Consider the following 23,829-nt stretch of genomic DNA (forward strand, 5'->3'; position numbering starts at 1 on the left):
ACAATTCGATTTTCGGTTTTTTCGGTTCGGTTCGGTTCGGTTCGGAACCGAACCGACCGATTGCACAGCCCTGGTTAACAGTACCTGGTCCTATTGGTGGCATCTATAACTTGGGGGGAGGGAGAACTAGAAAATCAAAGCTTCTTACTAATTGGACCATGGTTTTTTAACAATTACAAAAGCTTCTTCTGTATATATATATATAGAATTTATTAGTTCATCTCTATTGAAAATTAATTAATTAAATATTTTTATATTTTATAAAAGCAAACACTTTAATTTTTTTAATATTATTAATCAATTTATTTTAATCTTATTAAAGTATTAAATAATATAAATATTTAAAATTATAAAAATTAAATAATATATAATATTAAAATTATAAAAAAAATTAAATAATATAAATTATTCAAGACAATGAGTGCATTTTACATTTTAATGGAGTGATATTGAAAATGAAATAAATTAGTGAATTTTTTTAATAAAAAGTTTGAGGACTTGATAGTAATTTACCATAAAAATTTCTCTGCCAAGAAAAATGAATGAATTACTTGGCAATGGCATTCCTCATCACCGGAAAATGCCAAACGCGATATTTTTTTGGCACAAGCGCTCGCACCGCAAATAACAAGAGGGAAAAATATCGAACACGTGGCGGGCAACTGTAAGTAGCAGAGAATCGAGAATGGCTATACCAATGAATGCCCCTGCCCTCTTCTCCTCCAATGCAACGGTCTAACTGGAGTCTTGAGTAGTGTGCGAAGCAGTGAGGATTCCATTTCAATATCCCCCATGGCTATCGACGTGAGTTCTTCTTCCTCGTCGGATTAAATATATGCCCCACTAACCTTCTCGCTCCAATATTAATTGGAGGTTGCACTTGCTGCAGGCATGGTTCATGGACGAAAGCAGCGAAGACCAAAGGCTCCCACATCACCGCAACCCACAAGAGTTCGTTTCCCTGGATCACTTGGCTGGTCTAATCTCTATCTTTCGCGGCTTTTCATTTTATGTTTTGTTAGGATTTCTAATAAACTGGCGATTGCACAGAATTGGGAGTGCTATACTGGCACCTGAATCCAGAGGACTATGAGAACGATGAAGAATTGAAGATGATCAGGGACGCCAGGGGATATAATTACATGGTATTTTGTTCCTTCGACTGGGACTTTCTTTCTGATTATTTTCCTTAATTCTGTGGTCACTATTGCATTACCACTAACCAATTTTCCTTGATTCTGTGTTTCTGTCTTTATGATTATTGAAAATTAGCTATTTGAAAATTCTTGTTATGCCACGGGTTTTGCTAATTCAAGCTTCAAGTTGGGCAAAAGCGTATGAGCAATTGTATCATTGCTACACTTGCAGGACTTGCTTGATTTATGCCCAGAGAAAGTTGCTAACTATGAAGAGAAGCTCAAGAACTTCTATACAGAGCACATACATGCTGATGAGGAGATACGTTACTGCTTACAGGGGAGTGGATATTTTGATGTTCGAGATAAGGAAGATCGTTGGATTCGAATTTGGATCAAGGCAGGTGATCTCATTGTTCTGCCAGCAGGAATCTACCACCGTTTCACTCTTGACACTAGTAACTACATTAAGGTGATATCAAGATATAGCACAATGAAGTGATTAATTGATGAATTGAATGCTAATGAGAGTCAATTGATAAAATTCTTTGTGTGGGTAATAATTTGCAGTTGATGAGGTTATTTGTGGGAGAGCCAGTTTGGACACCGTTTAACCGCCCACAGGAAGATCATCCTGCAAGGAAGGACTACGTAAAGAGTTTGAATGAGAAGGTTGGAGTAGCAGTTGAAGCTCATTAAAGGTTAATGGTACCTGCCAATGAATTGTGATGTAACATCTGTATGGCTATTTGGTTTTACAGTACTCTTATGCATAGTGCTTTCAGCTGGGAGGCCAATAAAAAACAATGTAAAACTAATTTAAAGCGTATGTATATCTAAATAATGTGTCATTCTAAAGCATATGGGTAGTATTTCATATTGTGCTTATTGCGTGTTGAAATTTTGTGACAGTCAATTGATGACGAACTGGTAGTGCTAATGTCACCTCAGAAAAGAAAAGTGCACTTTGTTCTAAATTGAGAGATGATGATTATAAACAATAAACAGAGACTAATAATTTTTTGAAGAACAAAGAGCATATCCCAAATCTCTCCAGTGAAGAAATCTTATTAATTCTATCCTCTAAAAGAAGTTACACATACATATGACTCATTGCGGCTATCTGGGACAGCTTAGGCTAGCTTGATCAAATATCTTCAAATCATTAAATTTGAGAGTTTCAGATCCAAAATTCGGATGTTTGAAGCTCCACTGGACCAGTCTGCCCATCTCTAATAGCCATTAAATCACTGTTATCACTTCCCAAATAGGCTTTCATAAAAGCAACCATAATACCTCCAACAAACCTCCTCATTGGCTCCCTGGACTTCCCATTCATGCACAGACAATATGTAGCTTTCCCTCTAATACCTCTAGTTTCATCATCTAGCATATCCAGATGCCCAAAATCCTTCACAACAAAATAACAAGCTGGCTTTTGACATTCCCTGAAGAAGTCCTCATGATTAACACCCTTGGGTGCACAGGGAGGGAACAAAGGGTTCCTTCTTATTTCGCCTAAGCCAGAACCAATCACCATTGCTGCCATATCGAGATCAAACGAATGAGGAACATAGGTGAGTACTGGGGGAGGTGTTTGCTTCCCTTTGTCCATTCCATCAACTGGATCAACTCCTATTACTGCTGAAAATCTTAGCGTGGTGGCTGCTTTCTGTAGAGCTAATGCAAAAGCAGTCTTGCCTCCTCGACTATGGCCTGCAAGTCCTATCTTGCTTAGTTTTGGTTGAACATGGAGTGGCAGCACTTGTTGTAGCCCTTTGGGTAACCAATCTGTGATTGTAGCTGTGGATTTTATCTCATCACTTGAATCTGCTCCAGCCACAGTGTATAGCTGTCAAAGTGTCAAACTAATCAAGTTTTTTTCTGTTCATTTAGCTCAATTGCCATTCATATTCAACATCATAATGCTATGAAAATAACTCTGGTGGCACTAAACTAAGACTTAGTAGTCTAGTCACTAGACTCTAGTGATTTATGCTCTGTCATGATCTTCTCTTAGCTGATTTATTTTCCCAGTGTGAAGGGGATGGGGGATGGCGGGCCAATGGCCTGTGGGCTTTAGCAACAAGAGAACTAGGGAGTTGAGAAATAAAGCAGGATAAAGAAGTATCTTGAAAACCAACCACATCAAGTGTCCAATTGATAATGACACCCACTTGTACAGTTGCTTTCAGAAAATTAGAAAAAGTCCACATTTCTTTTCCATTAAGTTACACTACTGTTCTCAAAATAAAATATATATATATATATATTACTAACACTATGTTTCGGATGGAATTTTTGGTGATAAAAGTATGGTTTTCTAAAATAATTTCTGTATTTGGGAGAAAGATTAATTAAGAAGAGTATGGTTTTTGGAGATTTCAAAACCCTTAAAAACATCCTATTTTTTAATCCACCAAATTGATCCAGTGAAAAACGTTACCTTCCTTAAAACCTCCTATTAAATTGATGAAAATATTACTTTACTAGAAGAAAAGCCATGCAATTAGAAGCAGAAACCTGCATAAAGAAGGGAGGAAAAAGGAAAGTTAAGAGAAGAGGATACCTGAGGAGCAATAACAATGAAGCCATGAGAAGCAACATGCTGGATGAGGAGAGAGTAGAAAGAATTATAGAGAAGGTAACCATGGAGGAAAATAAGAAGTGGGAATTCTCCAGCTTCACATGGCGTGGCTATCAAGAGTGGTTTTGGAGGTGGAACAACAACTGAAGATTTTGTGGAACATGTTACTGATTCTACTTTCTGAAGCACTGTTGTGTAGTTGCCAGTTTCAAAAACACCTGTTGCAGCAGCAGAGCAAGACATGGCTGATGGAACTAGCTTAGTAGGCTTTTGCTTTCCAGAAAGACAAAGCAGTGCATATAAATTTTCTACATGTCAGAAGGATAAGTCGTTCTACCATGTGGCCTTCTCATGGCCTCATTCTTCAATAAAGATTATCATTGGGCTCTGAGTGGCCCATTGGACCAAGAGTTTCTTGGTCCTCATACGTTTTTTCTTTATTATCTTTTTTTTTTTTTAAGTTACCTATGATAAATATTCAAGTTTAAATTTCACAAATAATTTTATTATCACTGAATTTATCATCTACTATTTGAAAATTCAGTTGCACCTAATTTAGACGAAGAAAAATAAGAGAGAAAATAAAATAAGTATGGAAAATAAATTTTTTTTTTTTTGCATCCGTTAATTGTTCCATGAACAGCTTTTTCTCTGGAGAGAAAGTGAAAAATTAAGAGTAAAGGCAAAACAAATTGAAAAAGTAGTTTCTAGGATCCATGAACAGCTTTTTCTCTGGAGAGAAAGTGAATAATAAATAATAAAAATTATCATTTTTATATTTATAATTTTATTTTAATTACAAAAATAAATACAAAATACATATTTTATTATTTAAAAGCAACTTTTCACTTTTTTTAACATTAAACAAAGGAAAAAAATAATTATTTAATTCTCATAATACTATAAATTATATTATAAAATATATTAAAATATTATTAATATCTTAAAAATTAATTAATTAATTTAATCATTAAATATTTTTAATATTTAATTTTTATCGTATAAAAAATTTTATTAATTGATATTTAAATTTTAAAAAAAATATTTATTAATTAATTTTTTCATATTAAAAATATTTTAAATATTTTATAATATTTAATAATTAAAATTAATTAAAAAATTACTTAGTAATTTTTTAAGTTTTAAGAACGTATATTTTTTAAAAAAATACTAATAAATTATTTAAAAAAAATTTTAACCGATAAATTAACTAAAAGAGAGTGACAAAATAATAATTTTCCCTTTTATTTTTACCTTGTCTTCCATTTTTGGGTATTTCTAATTGTTTAAATTCAGATGCCGTGGTACTGTTACCTGCCTATTTTCTGTATTTAATTAGTAGGTAATAATTACTTGCACATGTCTTCAGACTTCCAGGAACCTCACCTTCCTTTATCTTTGGCCTTTCTTTCTTTCTTTCTTTCTTTATTTATTTTTTTCAATTTTAGATTATTTCATATTCATTTAAATGTTATAGATTTACTCAATTTACACTCTTTTTAAAGGTTTTTCATAATGTAAAATTATTAAATTTTAACTTTCATTTCATTTTATTTTTTAATGAAATTATAAATATAAAAAATTTTTATATTTATTTATTTTAAATTTATAGTAAACTGAATCCATACATAATGTGGGTGGTTAATTTTTCAATTTCTTTCAACTTTTAAAGAAATAATGAAAACAAGAAAATATTTGAGAGTTAATTGGACCAATCAAAAACCAAGGGTGAAATGGAAGATAACAAATCTACACAATCATGGCTCCACTGATTCCCCACAACCACTGTACCTTAAAGCAAATGCCCTACAACAACAGAATTGAGGGACAAAATCCAGGGCCACATGAATATATATGTAATAAAAAAACAAAGCACAATGACTTTCATCTTGTATTTTAATTGCACAAAGCTAAGCTAAGCAAAGCAAAATGAGCTAATTCTTGCTTTTTGACCACCCCAGTTCAAGTTATTCCTTCCACCACTACCTGTTCATTCAAACAAACAGTGCCTTTCTTCACATGGCTTCTGCTTCCTTTTGATTCACAATACTTTACTTTTCCAGTTCAAAAACACTCCCCTATATTTCCATTTCAGCACAAAGAAACACAGAGAATCCTTATATGGATAGTTGATAACTAGAATCTTTGATTTCTCCTCCTTTACAGAACAGCAAAAAAACCCAAAAAATAAAAACAAATAAAAAAAATATTAGCCCATTCAATACAAACATTGATAGAATTCAGTAAGGTCTAGGGCCATATATTTCCTATTTATCCCAGTTTTCCCATTCCCATTTCCCAAGCTTTTTGCCCCTTTTGTATAAAAGTTTAAATTCTATGCCTATTGTTCTTTTCTTCCGCCATGGCCAGAAGCCTTGACACACCTTGAGTCCACATGTCATATTCCCTCTGGTTCTGGCATTCGAACTCCACCACACCCCGCAAGATGGTCTTCAATCCGAAATATCGCCGGTTCTCGCCACCCTCGAGCAAGTGCCGCCCCGGCCAAGCAGGAATATCTTTGATCACTTCCAACACCACATCTGTAAATTCAAAAAGAGATGAATTTAAAGATGATCCCTTTTGATCTTTTAGACTTTAGTGCCATTTAACTTTCTCAAATCCCCAAATGGAAGAAGCCCCACCCCCCTCCCCCCCTCCAATTCTGTTTTTCATATTAAGAGAGAAAGACAAAAGCAATGATATTTACTCTTTTTCTTTTTGGTTATGGTCCCAGCAACATGTCTGCTCTTCATCTTCAACATAACCTGCACAAAAAGAAGTTCCAAAGTTAAAGGTGGTTTGGGAAGAACATAAAAAGAAAGAAAGTAGATCTATTTATTTCATAATAATGACCAGAGCTTTAGCTTTTGTCTTGATCCCTTTTCCCTTATCCGATTCACATTCACAACAGTCATCATACCTAAATAATTAACATCATTTGATATCTCTAAAAAACATAATAAGAATATTAGTTTGGATTAGATGCTTATACCTGATTCATTCTGTTGATATAAACAGAAACTATCTTCCAGTGAAGATCACCTGCATTAATCACAACAGGGCAATCAAAATTCTCTTCTATTGCGGAAAGCGGAAACCTTCCCCACTCATATCTAATCTACTAAATCAATTACAAAAATGTATGAACCTAGACATGGAAATGCAAATCCAACAAAAGCTAAAATTGAGATAATTTGCTTTAACAAGCTCATCATCCCATTTCATTCCAATAAAAACAACCCACAAAGGTAAATGTGTGAAATACTTGTCAATGGTGATAAATCTGAAAATTTATTCACCTTTACGAGTGCGCTTGAGGAGCTCATAGCCTCTGGCAAGCAATTCCCTACTGCAGATCCCAAGGAAATTATCTTCAGGCACAAGTTCGCCACTGAAACTACCATTGGAACTGCCATTACTACCATTTCCACCACCTAAGCCTAATCCTTTCTCCAAAGGAATAACTGCTGCTATGTTCCACACCTCCTTCAATGCTCTTGCCTTCAATGTCGCTGCCCCTCGTAAAGCTGCAACGATCATATCACATACAAGATAAGATCAGTTAAATATAAATGAACATATCAAATCCTACAAACACCATTTACAAATATATTTATTTGGTATAGGATAATAATGAAATAAAATAACCTGTAGCTGCAGCAGCAGTTAATGTCATTATATCACCCGGAGAACGCACATTTACAGCAGAGCTGACAACAGAAGCTAGATGATCACGCTCCGCCCCCATGGCCTCCGCAGCCTCCACACATTGGGCTGCAACCAATGTCGCAGCAGAGGCCACCGCCATATCAGTCTTCGCCATTTGCTCATCCTTACCATTCCCAGAAGAGGCTGCGGTAGCAGCGGCGATGGCAGCAACAGCTGCAGCGACACCAGCTACAGATATAGCAGCGTGAAGTTGGGCATTATGGGCCCTCGTCTCCTCCTTTTTCTTCTCCCTCCTGTCCTTCAACCACCTACCAACAGTCTTACCACCGCCCCCACCACCACCTCCAGCGACACTAGGCGTAGCTGAGGGCGTACGGTGCTGGCTGTTAACGCTGTTATTTTGACGGCAACACTGCAGAGAAGGAAAAGAATTGATTTGGCTCATCAAATTACCATTTTCAGAAGGTAAAGCTTCCGACTTGTTCCTCTTATGCATCATGAAAACCATTAAAGAATTGAAAAACAAAAGTCATGGCAAAAAACAATAATTAATTGACCATTAATAAATCATCCCAAACCAGATGAGATTAGTTGCGTTAACAATGTTGAGATGGGTAGGGTTCATAAGCCATAAATGTAAAGCTCTGTAATAATTTTTAACAAATTCGGCAGGGGAACAACCGCATATCCGACATTTGACAGAATTAAAGGACCATAACATATTTCAGATGGGTAGTGTCTATTTTATCTGCCCTTTGGCCTAAAAAAAGCTCTAGCAGAAGGTCAAATACGTCATATACAATTCACCCAAATCAAACAAATACCGTCCGCTGAATTTTGGCTAAAAATAAAATATAATTAGAACACAACTGAACTAGATTCCTTTCGACCAAAGGAAAGTATATCGGACAAAACGAAACAAAAATCATTGTCTCCAGAGGCGATTAAAGAGGAGCATTGGTTGGAGAGAAAGCCTGAGACATGTCATCTCGGGCATGAATGAGCAAGTGTACATGTACTCAGTGTATCGTGCTCCGTAAAAGCCAAAAACGAACAAAGGAAAAAAAAAGATATACACACAACACAAATCTTGCTGCAAACCCGGTAATAGTTCTTGGAAAAAAAAAAACCTTGTAGTAGTAGTCATGGGTTGTGTACCTTGACGTCGTCGATCTCGGACGGGGAGACAGGAGGACTGTCGGTTAAGGAACCATTAAGAGGGCCACTGCTGTGTGAGAGCCTGCCTGAAGTTCGTGGGGATACCTCCTGCTGCATTAAGAGGTAGAAAACAAGATGGGGTTTAGGAATTTTGAGCAACTCAAAGATGGAGACAATGGGATTATGCTAGAAATGATTGCGAGTTGGTGTGAAATAGAGAAGAAACTTGTTTAGTTTTATAACAGTGCCTTGCTTTCTTGAAAAAAGAGAAGCGTCAGGCGGAAAACAAAATGGTTCAAATCTCACTTCAAGTTTCAATACCGGTTTGAGTTCTTCAAAAAGCTTCTATTGTGTTTATTTAAAATTCAAGATTAAGAGAAAAGCAAATGCCAAACTAGAGCAAAACTTGTAAAAAATATTCAAACCCAAAAGAGCCAAAACACTGTAACATCAAAACCGATCTAAGAAAGGACAAAACCAGTCAATAATGTAACGTGAGAGAGAGAAGAAGAAAACAAAGCAGAAGCTATAACTTTAAGACCAAGAGCCAAATATTATAAATCACACAAGTTGTCTTTGTCCTCTGGCACTCTGTTTCATATAACTCACCGACTGTGACATGATTCTTTCCATGACCATCTGAGAGGTCTCAGAGGAAGCAAAAGAAAATGGGTTCCCAGAAACGGTAGCACTCTCATCTAACTCTCCAGCAATGTCCTCCTGTATCACACAGCCAGCACAGCCACTCATGGCCTTAGAGAGAGCCATTTGTGGCGGAGCAAGGGCTTTTGAGACCTCCAAGGCTGACACACTCCATGAACGCGAGAGGAACTCCATGGGCTCCCGCGGTGTTTCCGGTGGCCGGAAAAAGGGCATGTCGGGTCTCCATGGCTCGGTCATGGGTTTTTCCATTTGAGAGAAAAAGAGAGAGAGAGAGAGAGAGTCTGTTACTCTGCTTTGTGAAGTGGCGTTTCTACTGGAGAAGATTGCTGGGTGGCTGCTTTATAGAGGGGGGGTGGTATGAAGACAAAGCTGACTGAGATGTCAGCTCGTATGGGCTTTTGTTTTAAGGATTTGGATCAGAGATGAATGATAAAAAGAGTAACATTGTAAAATAAATATTTCATTTATGACGTCTCAAATATTGGCAAATTTCAGATTTGATACTTTAATTTATTGACTGTAACAATGTGGTACTTAAATTTTAACTTCCAATACAAAACTTCCTTTCATATGAGGTGACTACGGTAAGAGATGTATCTGTAAAACCATAATGAACTCACAGGCAGCCAATTTTCTAATTTCAAAACATCAGTGATATTATTTAAAAAAAATAAAAATAAATTCATTTTTATTCTCAAATAAAAATATTATATAGGATGTATTATAATTTAGTAAAATCTATAATTAGCCTATTTAATTCTAATAATTTTAAAAACCAATAACCCACTTTGATATAAATATCAATTTATGACAAAAATAGTAAGTTGAATATTAATTAATTTGTTATTAGTCATAACCCACTTTGATATAAATGGATCAATAAATATTTTATTATAAATACGCATCAAGTAAATAAAGATTGATGACCGCTGGATTTTTCCAATCGGTCCGAGACTAGGCGCATGACGACAGTCCATTATTTGAAAGCTTTCAAGTCTTTTGCATGAATCAGGTCCAGTCTGCTCAGTTTTAAGACCGGAGTTCACCTAGATTTCTCAATCAGACCGGCCCAGCTTTTTCAGCCCAATGATCATATCTCTTCTGGACTCAGTTTTGATCTCCTCTATCGGCCCAGCTCGGAAGAAGGAAGGTGGCCAGCCCGTCCGCCTGGTGGGTCTGTCCGCATGCGCACCATGAGAGAATTAAATGGCTATTACGCATGTAGCAGAGGTCTGATATTCTTGTACGTCCGTATCAATATGGCAGAGACAGATGGCCCAATAACGAAAAGTTTGTTATGCGTCACTAGCAGATAAAAGAAACGAATAAAAGAAAAAGGGGCATCCTTCTCTAGGACTAACTTTTTTTAAGTTTATAGAAACCTTTATAAATCCGATTTTCTGAATCTCATATTATCAACAACCGAGACTAATTTTTTCTAAATTTAGAGAACCCTTTATAAACCCGATTTTCTGGATCTCAGATTATCAAACATCAATTTCACCTATTAAACAATATGAGATTAAGATACTAGTGGACCACTAATCTCAACTATATATATATATATATATATATATATATATATATATATATATATATATATATATATATATATATATATATATATATATATATATATATATATAAAAGTTAAAAAATAACTTTAATTATTTTTAGAAACTCAATAAAATTCCAATTTAGGAAATATGAACTTTGATTACATTGGAATTAATTAATGGTATAATGGGAAGCTCATTCCCTTCAATATTTTTTTAATATTTAAATGTTAAGCACAATTACTTTTAATATTTTATTACTTTTAATATTTTCAAATCAATTTATATTTTTTTTAAATAGAAATTAAATATTAAAGAGTAAGACCAATGACTTTCAGATTTATTTAAATATACTTACCATCAAATTAAATAAATTTATGAGTGCCAAATTGATTTATATTGAATATTATTTTAAATTATTTTTTAAATATTTTATAATTAATATATTTAATAAAATTATTTTTTAATAATAATTTTAAAATTAATGTCAAATAATAAATATATTAGTGAATAATAATATAAATAATAATTTTTAAATATATTTAATAGTAAAAAAATAATTTTTTAATTTTTTAAATATCAAATTATATAAGTAAGGTATATTTAATCAGATATTAAAAAAATAAAATTCAAATATAAGTATGAAGTTAAATTGTAATAAAAATAAAATATAAATTTTTTTTGTGATTAATTTAAATTTTATTGATATATATAACAATTTCATGTGTAAATTTTATTAATTTTTTAATAATATAATTAAAAAAATTTTAAAATATTAATTTTTAATTGATAAAAAAATTATAAGACGTAATTATAATAAAATTAAAAGTATTAATTTTTTTGTCATTGATTTAATAAAAAATTAATAAAAAATAAAAATAATTATTTTTTAATATTTTTTAATACACATATTATAATATAAATGGATTATCATAACGATTATGGAACTTTAACTGGTATTAGAATTTATTCTATAATTTCCTAAGAGCATATTTTCAAATGAGAGAAGTGGATATACACATGAATATATTGAATAATTTCTTGATATTATTAATATTAAAACCTCATTCCGGGCAATGGGTGCGTGAGGTGGGAGATAGGAAAACCGCGGTGGGGATGCGGTTCAGCGTGTGAAGTACATTCTGGCGTTTGAATCCTACGGAATGATTTGGTCTCTAATCTCAGGGCGTCATTGCCTGCCACTTTTCGTCTTCTCATTGGCTAATTTAGCAAGCTGTTTCAACCGTTCCCACCATCATCCTATTTTTCGTTAAGAAGATTTATAGTTTTATTATTATAAAACTAAAAAATAAATATATTTGTATAAAATTATAAGAACTCACAACCTTATAAAATAAATATATTTTTCGTTAAGTATAGGAATGTATGGAAAATGCTGAGAAAAGAGGCAGTGGGGACAGTGGGTGAAAAATAGAAGCTGGAGGTGATCTGTATGGACAATGGAGTATTAAATAAAAGAGGGGGCCATTTTACTGAAACGAAAGGTCCCAAGAAACCTGCGAATGAGGCAAAACTACAAGAGCAACTAGAGGATGAAATTGGCGAGCATCAATCATTGGGAGGGGAGCAACCCAATAGCCAACCACAGATCTTGATATTTGCTTACATCTAGTGTTTCTAACCCATACTCCCTTCACAACTTAGATTCTCTTTGAGCTCTTTTCTGTTTACAAATTTTCATTATTTTCTTGTTCAATCTGAAAAATATCATTTTTAAATTGCACATAGGAGACAAATGGGATGGGTCAACCACGTGCTATGTCAACCACCCGTTTATAATTCATGTTGGCGGATGTAGGCTTATAGTTATCAACCATTCCTGCACGGATTCCACCGAATCACCATAACAGGACGGGACGGAGATGGCTCTCACATTTCCGTCCCATTGATCCTTAGGCTTATGATTGAAATTTTACATCGGTGAGCGGCCCGGGGCTAGTTTCTCTCCTTAATTTCTTTTTTCTTACTTTTTTGTATTTTTTTTTATCCATAAAGCATTCCAATAAACACTCACAGTGGCTAAGGACGAAAAGAAACTCTCAATGCCCCAAAGCTCGAGAAGTAGGTACAAGTTTAAGAGGATGACTGCTAATGGTTCCCATGTGGGGAAATATTAGATAGAGAGATATTTTGAGAAGAAAAGCAAGTGGAGAGAAGAAGCCGTTTACGAAGAGGTACAAAATTTTTGGCAAAGTTAAAAGGGTGAAAAATAATTTAGCCTCTACAGTATTTAGGATATGAAAGTAATTTAATTATTTTAATATTTTATCTCTCACTAAACCATGAAAAATATTTATGAATAACAACATATTTCATTTCATTTGAACGAAATGGTTTGAATTTGTGGGGAAAATAAATTGAAAAAAAAAAATAAAACACAAAAAATTAAAATATTAATAATTAATAAAACTGCAAAGCTTGAAGCACAATAAGGATGTAAAATTAATAGAATTTTAATGCTGTGGTCCGGTGTGGTTCATAGGTTTAATGCAAATCTTTTATCTCAATTTCAATTATTTTTTGTGAGCGATCATCTCTTTAGACCTTCTGAAGATATTCTATGAAATTATATTTTTGACAAATAAAAAACAAAATGAGAGCATTTTGGGTTGATAATTTTTTAAAAAGTAAAGAAATGAATTAATATAAAGTTACAAGCTATGCATTCTCCTGATGATGGGAGTATTATTCGATTCGAATAGAAAAAAAAATTATATAATCGAATATATTTAGAAATTTAGTTCAATTTTTTATTTATTTTAATTTAATTTAATTTTTAAAAAAAATTAAAAAAATAAATTGTTTGAATTTAAAACCCTACTCAAAAAACACTTTTTCTTTTACTCGACTTTCTTAATTTTTTATTTTTCAATTGTTTAATTCTTTTTCGTAAGCTAATTATTATATATGAAAGATAGAAATCTCATCCATTTCTATAGAATATCTTAATCCATAATTTGCATTAAATTACACTTAATTAGATAAAGAAATTAAAATTATTTTAAATAACGTAAATTTTAATAAATATTTTAAAAACTTAAAAGTTGTCAAGAAATCAGCTAATGATTTTTTTCTCTTTTTAATTAAATATTAATTTTTATATTTTTCATCCAATGAAATAGATAGTTCTAGACAATCATTTATTTCTTAAATGTTAGTGGCATTCTTAAAATTATCAATTACTATCATTAAACATTAAAATGTTATTTTCAATCTCAAATAAAATCAAAATGAAAGAAAAAAAGAAATAAATTTATCTGCAGAATTGGTGAAATATTTGCAGCATATGATTGTGGACGAAAACACAATAATTAATCTGTCACCAAACATAGAAACACCAGGACTGATTTCAGGGGTTTGGTTGTGTAATTAACACAAACACATTCCGAGCAGGAGGAGGATGGTGGTGGAAATAATGGAGGATCAGGAGTAGCGCAGGTGCAGAGGAAGCAAATGTGAAGGTGTTTGCAGTTGAAGCAAAGCCTGAGGGCCTGGCTTTTTCTGACACAGACAAACAATTACAGTAAAAACTGCAACAAACAAAGCAAGCTCTGGCAATCTTTTTCCTTTTACTCTTTTTTCTCGGGGGTAATTTTGCGCGTGCTGCTATTGCCTGTCTACGTCATCATCTCCCTCTCTTGCTCTTTGAGCCCTCCAATTCACAGCTTTTATTTTAATAATTTTGATATTAGAAAAAGATTGAGCATATTTATAGTTAAACAGAAGGATGAGATTTTCTGCAAGAGTTTGACAAAATGAAAGGAAAATTAATGGTGAAATAAGTGGGAGCAATTTATGGAAAGAACAGAGAATGTTTGTACTTGTTCTTAGATCCAACCAAATTCCAACAATCTTCTGTTCCTGCGAAAATAAAAATGTCACTATGCCTCGCATTGAAAATGAAAACATAACCTGCAACAACTGTATGGAGGATTGTGTCCATTAAAATAATAAACCAGTAATAATTTATAAGTTACATAATAAAAGGTGAGAAAATTTTATTTAAATTTGGTATTCAGATGAAAATATATATTATAAAAATTAATATTTCATGATATATTTTGCAATTGGAGTTTAAATGTAAATATAATTTTTAAAATTTTTTAAAATAAATGCAACACGTTTAAATTTATAGAAAGTGAAAAAAAAAATGAAAATAATATAGTTTGATACGCAGCAAATATCACTTTACAAGAAATACTAAGATCTATTAAAATGGCAAAATAATAATAATAAAAAAAAAAGCAAAAGGAAAGGCTAGCAACAAGCAACAAGCTGCTATCTGAATATAACTTACTGAATCAACCTTTTTTTTTTTTTTCTTTAAGGGACAAACCTGAGAGTTTGTTTCTTAATTGTGATGTTGATGAATTGGACTCATAACCATGGTTAGATTTCTCTATTAGGACAAGTACTTCCTCATTCAATCAACAACTACATCTTATCCATTCAATTCCCTTTTTTTTAAAAAAATTTTTTAATTAATTTAGTGATATTTTTTTTCAACATCTCTTTTGAAATATAAATGAAAAATAATTAAAATAATTTTTAGGCTAAAGGTAGTGTAGTTAATGTATATAGATATGGTTGAAAAGGGCATAAACATATATAAAAATTGATAGCATAACAGAAATATAAAGAGAGGAGGGTCCATAAATAGAGGATGGGGTGGGTAGTCATTCTATATTAAATGAAGATGGCCCTATAGTTGCTTTCTTTGTCCCCAAATCATGTTTACCCATTTGTCATTTTCCGCATTAAATTCTCTTTTTGGCATCTCTTACTTGTATATCTATAGTAAATATTTGACCTATAAGCCAGTTTTCAATTATTGTACTAATTTATATTCATAAAAATTATTTACATACGTGGAAATTAAAAAAAATTACTAGATTGTAAAATTAACTTGGATTTTTTTTTAAAAAAAACTGGGTGCCATGGTTGGTAGGGCAGAAGTATCTCACTATCATCATTAAACTCAGATACTACGTGTACCCTTTGTAACCCTACGTTTCCTCAAATTAATCAAGCATCCCTACACTCCACTTGAATCTTTATTTTTCTTTTTTAATTTTTAATGAGAATTACTAGTAATTATCATTATTTTATGTTAATGAGAAAGAAAATTATTAATGTAAAGATACCCACTTTCAAATTTTAATATGATCTCCCAAATTATTATGTCATGCGATTAATAATTTAATAATAAGTGTTTATTTTAGATTATAATAAATTTCAGAAATAAAAAAATAAAATTGCAAACATGGTGATATGGGACATCAATATTGGCATGCTATACCATCAAGAGTGGTATGAGCCATTGAAATTGCAAAACAAGCACAAGTTTGTGGGGATGACAGGAAGTCCCTAGTATTTGAAGATGATTAAGTGAAATAAACAGCCAATTCTCTAATAAGATTATCCCATATTTCCCTACCCACTTGAGCAAGATATTCACAATCTTCATTAAGATTTCAAATTCAATATAAGTGGAATCTTTGATTAAATCAACACCACCACCATCAATCTCATCTTCCACCTATCTAATTGCTTGTCAGCTACCATTAACACTGAGTATGTTCATTGTGGGATGCCTTAAAACGACATTGATATGACAGGTCCTTGGCTGTCCATCCTCAGTTAGCATCCGATCATGCATATGCCGCTAATTTCACCCTGGGAAAATCATGTGCTTTCCCCACAATAAAACAATTAAATTCTGATATAGAGTAAATAATAAATTTTAAAAAATTTATTGGGTAAAAACTCTATTAAAGCTTTTATACTTATTTATAGGGAGAAAGTGGTGTGGTGCATAGACATGAATTGGGTCAGCACCGACACAGCCACCATGTATTTGTGGTTTGGTGAAAGGCAGCATCTATCAAAGAATGTGACTTCTCTCACGGTCTTGGACATTGTAGACGTAGCTCCAAGTTCCAATAACTCCCAAATGGATCACTTTTACCCAAAAAAGCCCAAATAAAAACTATTTAAATTTTTATTTTAATTTCATCAAATTTTCAAATCAATTTTAACCAATTCCATTCTGATTAATTTTAATTGGATTTCAATTTTAAATCAGAGGCAGTGTGGGACGAAGGGGGCGATAATAATGGAAGTCCTGTCCTGAAATGAACCAAAGGTCGCTTTAGGACTTAAAAGAAATGAATGCAGCCATTTGTGGGGAATTTGAAACAATAAGCGCAAAGCTTTTTGTAAGAAAAAAGAAAATGGATAAATTCAAAAGTAAATTATGCAGTGAAGGCAAATAAATTCATTTCATACAAATTCTTTGGTGTTGGTCTTATTTTAATTAAGAGATTAATATAAAACAGAAAAGCTGTCAAGGGTCCATAAAACTAATGTGGCTACAGAAATAAAACCCAATACGAAGCGCTGTACGCCGCCGGTTAAGGCGCCGTACTGAAAGGGGGTGATAAGTGGCGCAGAGATAATGTTTTGGATGAGACATTTTAGCTATTAAGATGAGCTTTCCAGGGGGAAGCTTTTTAAGGAGGGTTTTGATGATGGATGATTGATTGGTGGACGTGCGTGGCAGAGAGAAATTAGTAATTGAGACAGATAGGATGTGGGTTTTCAGTCTGCTGAATTTTGATTTGACTATTCAGGACTCGTTAACAAATTTCCAAAGATACTGAATGAGTCCATTATGGATAATATCTGCTGTATAAAAGCCTAGCTTGGGCCTGCATATCCATCGGGAGTGGGCTTTAAAACAGAAAGCTCAAGAGTTTGCTGGGTTCGATGAGAATCGAGTATTCAGGTCTTGGGCTCTTATTATTATTTCTTTCTCTTTTGGGCTTTTGTGCAAAGAATTGCAATTAAAAAAAAAAAATCAACGTGAATCAAACTTGGAGAACATAACCAAGGAGACAGAGAGTAGCTGGGTACCACGCAAGCGAGAAACTTGAGATGATGATCATGATGGCGCCGGAGTGAGTCTGCTTCATATTCATTCAAATGCTGTTATGTGATGGCTTGCAGGTTCCTTTTCCACATTCAGCTTTTCTGGAAATACCATCAGCAAGAGCAAAAATTAAAATAAAAACAATGAATATCAAAGGAGAAGAGATGGACCTCAAACCTTAAAACCTATCAAGGCATTGGCAAATGAAAATGAACAAAAACAAAGAAGGGTTCCCAAGAGAAGCAGCGCAACGAGAGCTAGCCTAAGCCATCTCTGAAAACACACAGAGAGAGATGGTGAGTGAAGTAGATGCATTTCTAAGAATTTTGGAGGTGCTGGATATTGAAACTGGGGAATGATAGTATCCTTTAAAAATGGAAACTTTCTTCTGCGGGATTTGGATGTGGCAGTTAAAAAGGTTAACGTCACGTGTCTTCGAAACTCGCGCATTGTTTGAACTTTGGTTTTCATTTATTCATACCATAAAAAATAATTCCTTCATAAAATTAACCAAAATGTTTGAGTGATTTATATACTTTTTTTTTTCTTTTACTTTTTTTCTATATATAAGCATAACACCATTTTTATTATTTAATATATAAAGTAAAATAAATTAAACAATACTTGATTTTATGATCAGCTAATCATTTACTGAATTTCTTCAACTTCAGGATTACATTGGGATTTTTTTTTTAATCTGAAATGATTGATGGGCCCCTTGAAAAGAGAATGGTGTGATCCTCTTATAGATTGTATGAAAACTATATACTAAAATAAATCCTTAGACAAAAGGGAAAGAAGCTACATATACCAACAAAAAGAGTGAAAATTCCATCTTCAATAATTGAAAAAAACCTTTTACATTCGGTGAGAATTGGGAGCTTCCAAACAAATTTCCAATTTCATCTTTTCAAACACATTCTCTTTTGTAACAATTAAACTCCCTTCTGACTAATAATAATTAATTACGTAATCAACTTGTATGTTAATATAATTATCAATCATATAAATACAGAATGTCTTTGAGAGGATGTGGACTGTTCTTACATTATTAGCATCCACTTGAGACAAAGCATAGCAATCTCTACTGGACCCACCTTAAAGATATCAAAATTAATTAATTAGATTTTTTTAAAAAAATAGCCAACTTATACGTGTATGATCTATTATTCCTTGTATTATTAAGTGCATAATCAATAATTAAGAATTAATACCAACGTCAACAGGTTAATATTACTTGTTAATTTGAGATAATAGAGATTAGAGTTCTTACAAAAAAGGAAAATAGACAAAATCCAGCACGATTGATGTTTCCCCAGAACCAAACACCTTGTCAAAGAGGGAAGCATGTAAAACACGCCATGTGATTGCCAACTAATCCTTTCATCATTAGTAATTTTTTTTAATAATGTCTAAAAATTATCATTAACAGAATGTTATCATGTCTTAACCACCAATTAGGTTCAATCCCATTAATACAACGTTTATAGGTTTCCCAATTTCTTTTCTATGGATTGAGACAAAATTTACAGATTCATAACTTGGAGCTGTTTTATTTCTGAAAATGCTGAAGTTTCCAGGACTTAAACAATCTGTGCTGATAGAGGTGGTGGTCATTGACAATTTTTTAATAAAATTAAGCAGCAGCTATATGTCATAATTCTGATATTAATTGTTCTGTCACCCCATCAACTGCTCTACACTCATCAGTCATCAGCATCATGATAAAAGCAGATGGACCCCTACCCTTTTGGTGATGGAAAATGATTGAAATAAGGGAAGGAAGATGACTTCATTTAGAGTATTGGAATCAAAGAATGAAGGCCATCTTCACTTGGGAGTTTGGGATCATGAAGAAGAAACTTGACTCAAAAGACAGTGCTGAAGAAGAATCCACCAGCTAAGATAAGATAAGCACGTGCATACTGGTTCTAAAATCCATGACCCCAGAAATAGACCTCAAGTGGACAAGCACCGACCCCTACACTGAATCCTGAAATGAGTATTTTACACGGATTCTGCATGTTCATTCACCCATTTTCACATGCTTTCTGGGCCCTCCTATCTCACATTATATCATTAACAGAACATGCAACTTTCAATTACATTAACGCCCTTGCTAGCCATATAAAGTGAGTCTTAACTGCCAAGGACAAAATGAGTAGTTTAGATATTACATCAAGGGCAAAGAATCTCTGCCCAGGAGGATGGCAAGTTGCTTGATTCAACTGGGAGCTTCCTCTCAGCTTCTCTTTTTTCTGGCAGGCATTTACATAATAAATATTACACAAAGAACCATGTCATGGTTTGGAATTGGTAGTTAGAGCAAGGAAGGAATATTGATGAAACAGTAAGATTAGGCTGTCCATAAAAAGTTTGCAATTAGGTTGTGGATGGACCATTATGGTGATGAGAGCTACTTATGAAATATAGACAGGGATTGATCTGCATCTTATTTGTTTCTTTCTTTGCATTCTTTTGCTGTGATACTATGACAGCTTAATTAGAAGGATTAGATAGAGATGGGGAAAACAGGCAAATGGCTTCGAAGTTTCTTGACAGGAAAGAAAGACAAGGAGAAGGAGAAAGAAAAATGTAGAACCAATCAGAATTCAGCAACTGGTATTGAGAATGCTGCGACTCCAGTTTCAATCCCACCGACTCCTCCAAAAGAAAAAAGATGGAGTTTTCGCAGATCTTCAGCCACAGCAGCAGCTCCTAGGGACATGAATTTTACAGAAGCAATTGCGCCACCACAACCAGCGGCTCAGGCTACATTGGATTCAGAAAATGAGCAGAAGAAGCATGCAATGGCAATGGCAGCTGCTACAGCTGCCGCTGCTGATGCAGCTGTGGCAGCTGCTCAGGCTGTAGCTGCTGTGATCCGTCTAACTGCAACTGCCCCTGGGAGAACCAGCGCCATTGAAGAGGCTGCTGCCATAAAGATTCAGTCCGTCTACCGTTCTTATTTGGTATGCAATTCTCGATTTTTTGATCCGTAATTAGGCAATTAAAATGATATTGTTGAAGATGAAAGCTTGATAATATTGTGAAGTGTTTTGTTTTCCTTGTTAAATAGGCAAGAAAAGCATTACGTGCATTGAAAGGACTAGTCAAGTTGCAGGCCGTGGTGAGGGGTTACCTGGTGAGGAAACAGGCCACTGCTACACTCCGGTGCATGCAGGCATTGGTGACTGTACAGGCTAGAGCTCGGGCTCAGAGGATCAGGGTGACTGAAGAAACAAAACCTGCTAGTCAGAGACAATCAGTCCACAGAAAATCAATACAGGAGAACAGATTCATGCACACAAATTATGTAATTAGTGTCCTCCATTGAAATTTCAAATTCATTATTCTATATCCCATATCTAGACAGATGGGTGCTTGAATCCAGTATGGATGAATATAATACGGCTTTTGATTCATGTAGGACGTTGATAGAGGCATGGAGGAGAACATCAAGATTGTGGAGATGGATCTTGGACAATCAAAGGGAAGCACAAAGAGCAGAACTAGCTGCTTACAATCACCACAAGCAGAACGAGTAGAGCCTAGATCTGTCACATATTACGCAACAACAAATCGTGCATATCCAAAGCCGGAAAATTGCCAAGTGTCTCCAGCTCCGTCAGCTCCGACCGACATGAGCCCCAGAGGCTACAGTGGTCATTTTGAGGACTACTGCAACACAGCACAAAGCAGCCCCCAATATGACTCTGCAGTTTCAAAACCTGATCCATCAAAAATTCCATTTGCTTTTCCGCGACCAGACTATGCAGAACCATTATCCTATGACTACCCATTATTTCCAAATTACATGGCAAACACAGAATCTTCCAAAGCCAAGGTTCGGTCACAGAGTGCACCGAAACAAAGGCCGGACTCATTTGAGCGGCAACCAAGCCGGAGGAGGGCATCAGTGGAAGGAAGGAATATCCCAAGGGCCGTGCGGATGCAGCGCTCATCTTCACATGTTGGGGCCACAGCTCAGAATTACCAATACCCATGGTCGATTAAACTCGACAGATCAACAGTATCACTTAATAGTGAATGCGGATCCAGCAGCACAGTGCTCACAAACGCCACTTACTGCAGAACTCTTGTTGGTTTTGATGTGAGTATAAATCAACTTCAAATCATAGTAATCAATTTCAAACCAGGGCAAACACAATGAAGAAAGTGAATATATATGTGACTGATTGCATGCTCTGTGTGTTTTGACTCTGCAGGTTCATGGAAATAGGTACTAACAATGCACAGTTCTCCACCATTGTAGAAGAGAAGAAACACAATAAATTATTCAAGTTTCAGTGAGAAATATCAAAGGCATCAATAAGTTGAACACAGAGCTGCCAGAGGATTTCTGACAACTTCTCAATCCTCCTTCGCTCTAGCATTGCTCTCCACCTATGTAGAAAATCTCCTCTCTTTTCTCCATGATTTGGATAAATGTGTTCCTAAGGAGAAGCATAGTGCAAACAGGCATCACAAAGAAGGTTCAGGAACACAGGAGCAGAAATTTATTTGTTTGTGAATTTTTCTCAGGCTGATTGTTTGTTAATCCTGCAACTTTTCATTTTTATTTTTATTTTTAAATTTGTTTTAAAGTGAGGGACTGAGGACAGCAAGATTCCTATCTTACATATATTATATGCATGTCATGAAAAGCTTCTAAAAATACTTTCCAGAGACCAGAATCACCATAGTCTCCATACCAAAGGAACACAAAAGCAGGATTCCACAATGTTTTGAGAAATAAATAATATGAATTCCAATTTCCACAAAAGGTCAAATCTTTTCTGCTTAAATCAAATGGAGGTTAATGAACCAGTTACTTTTCAACTCATTTTTTCGCGTTAATTACTATATATTATTCCTTATTCTTGTACATTGTGGACGTGGAAAATCTTCTCACCCTTAAGCAGCTGGACGTTATGTAACGGTCAGCTGCCTGCTTGGCGGCAGCGGTGACCGTCCCACATCGGAAGATTGAAAGAAAATTGATTTGTATATAATAGCTAGCACATAACTGCTAAATAGCTTGGGTTAACCATTTTGAGCCAAGTGAAAAATGGGTCCAAAAGTTATTTGGGTCAGTTCGGGCCCGGCTGTTTCAATTGGTATCAGAGCCACCCTGGGTCAGACAAATTCTAGCGGCTAGTGGGCCTGCGAGGAAAGGGCTACCCGTGAAAGACGAGGTGGAGCCGCCCGAGGTACTAGCGAACCACAATACCTAAGGGTCCGGTCCTGGTTAGCAATCCTAATGGATTTAGTTGCGACGAGGACGTCGCAAAATTTAGCGGGACCGTTTTGAGCCAAGTGAAAAATGAGTCCAAAAGTTATTTGGGCCAGTTCGGACCCGGCTGTTTCACGTTACACTGGCAATGTATCAATTCACAAGGTTAGGGAAATTGCCGGGATCAGCATCACATGATTAATTTAAAACTTGGTGTAATGCCTCTAGGATTCTTTAAGGTAGGTATGCATTTGAAATGATTGAAGATTTAAGTTTTTGTTTAAGTGAAAGGCTGTAAAATTTCAACATAAAATCATATTAGAATATATTTCTTCATGTGAAATTTATAATCGACCTAAATAAAACCTAAAGTCCTTAAATTTTATGTCATCAATTGAATTAATAATAGGCTAAATAACAGAAACCAAAATTAAAATCTCTTGAGCACACTAACTTATAAAAAATCATAATAATTAAGTAAAAACTAGCTATATTTTTATCAAAAAAAGTCATAAATACTCTAATTTATTGTTCATTTGTATCATAAATTTTGTTTTTAAATTTTAAATCACCTCAAATGATTTTTTTTTTAATAATATTTTTTTAAAAATTTATTTAATTTTTAAGAAAATGAATTATGACAAATAGATGGTGAGGAATGAAATTGAAGCAAAACGATATGAGTCAGCCGAAAGAACCTCACATAGCTCTACTTCAGCAAATACGGCTTGTATTATCGAACTTTCAAACTAAAAATTTGTGTACGATGTTAGGACTAACGGCGGGCTTCAAATTGGCTGTGGATGGCAAAGGCAACCCATCTAGATCAGCTGGTCAGCCGACAGCTCAGTCCAATTCACTGCTGTTTC

General features: G+C 34.2%; 4 protein-coding genes across 6 annotated transcripts; 2 read left to right on the forward strand and 2 right to left on the reverse strand.

Annotated features, from left to right (window-relative positions):
- Positions 1 to 592: 592 nt before the first annotated feature.
- On the forward strand, positions 593 to 2,022 carry LOC110611887 (1,2-dihydroxy-3-keto-5-methylthiopentene dioxygenase 1). Its single transcript, XM_021752435.2, has 5 exons — positions 593 to 804; positions 890 to 977; positions 1,051 to 1,145; positions 1,369 to 1,608; positions 1,707 to 2,022. Exons 1-5 carry the CDS (start codon positions 793 to 795, stop codon positions 1,833 to 1,835), a joined length of 564 nt encoding a protein of 187 aa, XP_021608127.1. The 5' UTR covers positions 593 to 792; the 3' UTR covers positions 1,836 to 2,022.
- Positions 2,023 to 2,175: 153 nt separating this feature from the next.
- LOC110611886 (chlorophyllase-2) lies at positions 2,176 to 4,044 on the reverse strand. The gene is made up of 2 exons (XM_021752434.2): positions 3,706 to 4,044; positions 2,176 to 2,988 (listed from the first exon to the last, which is right to left on the reverse strand). Exons 1-2 carry the CDS (start codon positions 3,964 to 3,966, stop codon positions 2,317 to 2,319), a joined length of 933 nt encoding a protein of 310 aa, XP_021608126.1. The 5' UTR covers positions 3,967 to 4,044; the 3' UTR covers positions 2,176 to 2,316.
- A 1,782-nt stretch (positions 4,045 to 5,826) lies between these two features.
- Positions 5,827 to 9,562, reverse strand: LOC110612085 (VAN3-binding protein). 3 transcript variants are annotated; one of them, XM_021752745.2, is made up of 7 exons: positions 9,163 to 9,562; positions 8,554 to 8,661; positions 7,375 to 7,807; positions 7,026 to 7,253; positions 6,719 to 6,768; positions 6,434 to 6,491; positions 5,827 to 6,266 (listed from the first exon to the last, which is right to left on the reverse strand). In XM_021752745.2, exons 1-7 carry the CDS (start codon positions 9,463 to 9,465, stop codon positions 6,052 to 6,054), a joined length of 1,395 nt encoding a protein of 464 aa, XP_021608437.1. In that variant the 5' UTR covers positions 9,466 to 9,562; the 3' UTR covers positions 5,827 to 6,051. The 3 variants fall into 3 exon arrangements, 2 of the variants coding, with proteins under 2 accessions (XP_021608437.1, XP_021608436.1); XM_021752744.2 differs by having other exon boundaries at positions 8,554 to 8,664; positions 9,163 to 9,555; XR_002487421.2 differs by lacking the exon at positions 5,827 to 6,266 and adding an exon at positions 6,580 to 6,646 and having other exon boundaries at positions 6,442 to 6,491; positions 8,554 to 8,664; positions 9,163 to 9,559.
- A 10,318-nt stretch (positions 9,563 to 19,880) lies between these two features.
- LOC110610725 (protein IQ-DOMAIN 19) lies at positions 19,881 to 22,402 on the forward strand. The gene is made up of 4 exons (XM_021750779.1): positions 19,881 to 20,696; positions 20,804 to 21,040; positions 21,155 to 21,838; positions 21,954 to 22,402. Exons 1-4 carry the CDS (start codon positions 20,247 to 20,249, stop codon positions 21,972 to 21,974), a joined length of 1,392 nt encoding a protein of 463 aa, XP_021606471.1. The 5' UTR covers positions 19,881 to 20,246; the 3' UTR covers positions 21,975 to 22,402.
- Positions 22,403 to 23,829: the final 1,427 nt, after the last annotated feature.

The sequence above is a fragment of the Manihot esculenta genome, chromosome 3, assembly GCF_001659605.2.
Source record: "Manihot esculenta cultivar AM560-2 chromosome 3, M.esculenta_v8, whole genome shotgun sequence".
In the NCBI taxonomy this organism is placed as follows: Eukaryota; Viridiplantae; Streptophyta; class Magnoliopsida; order Malpighiales; family Euphorbiaceae; genus Manihot; species Manihot esculenta.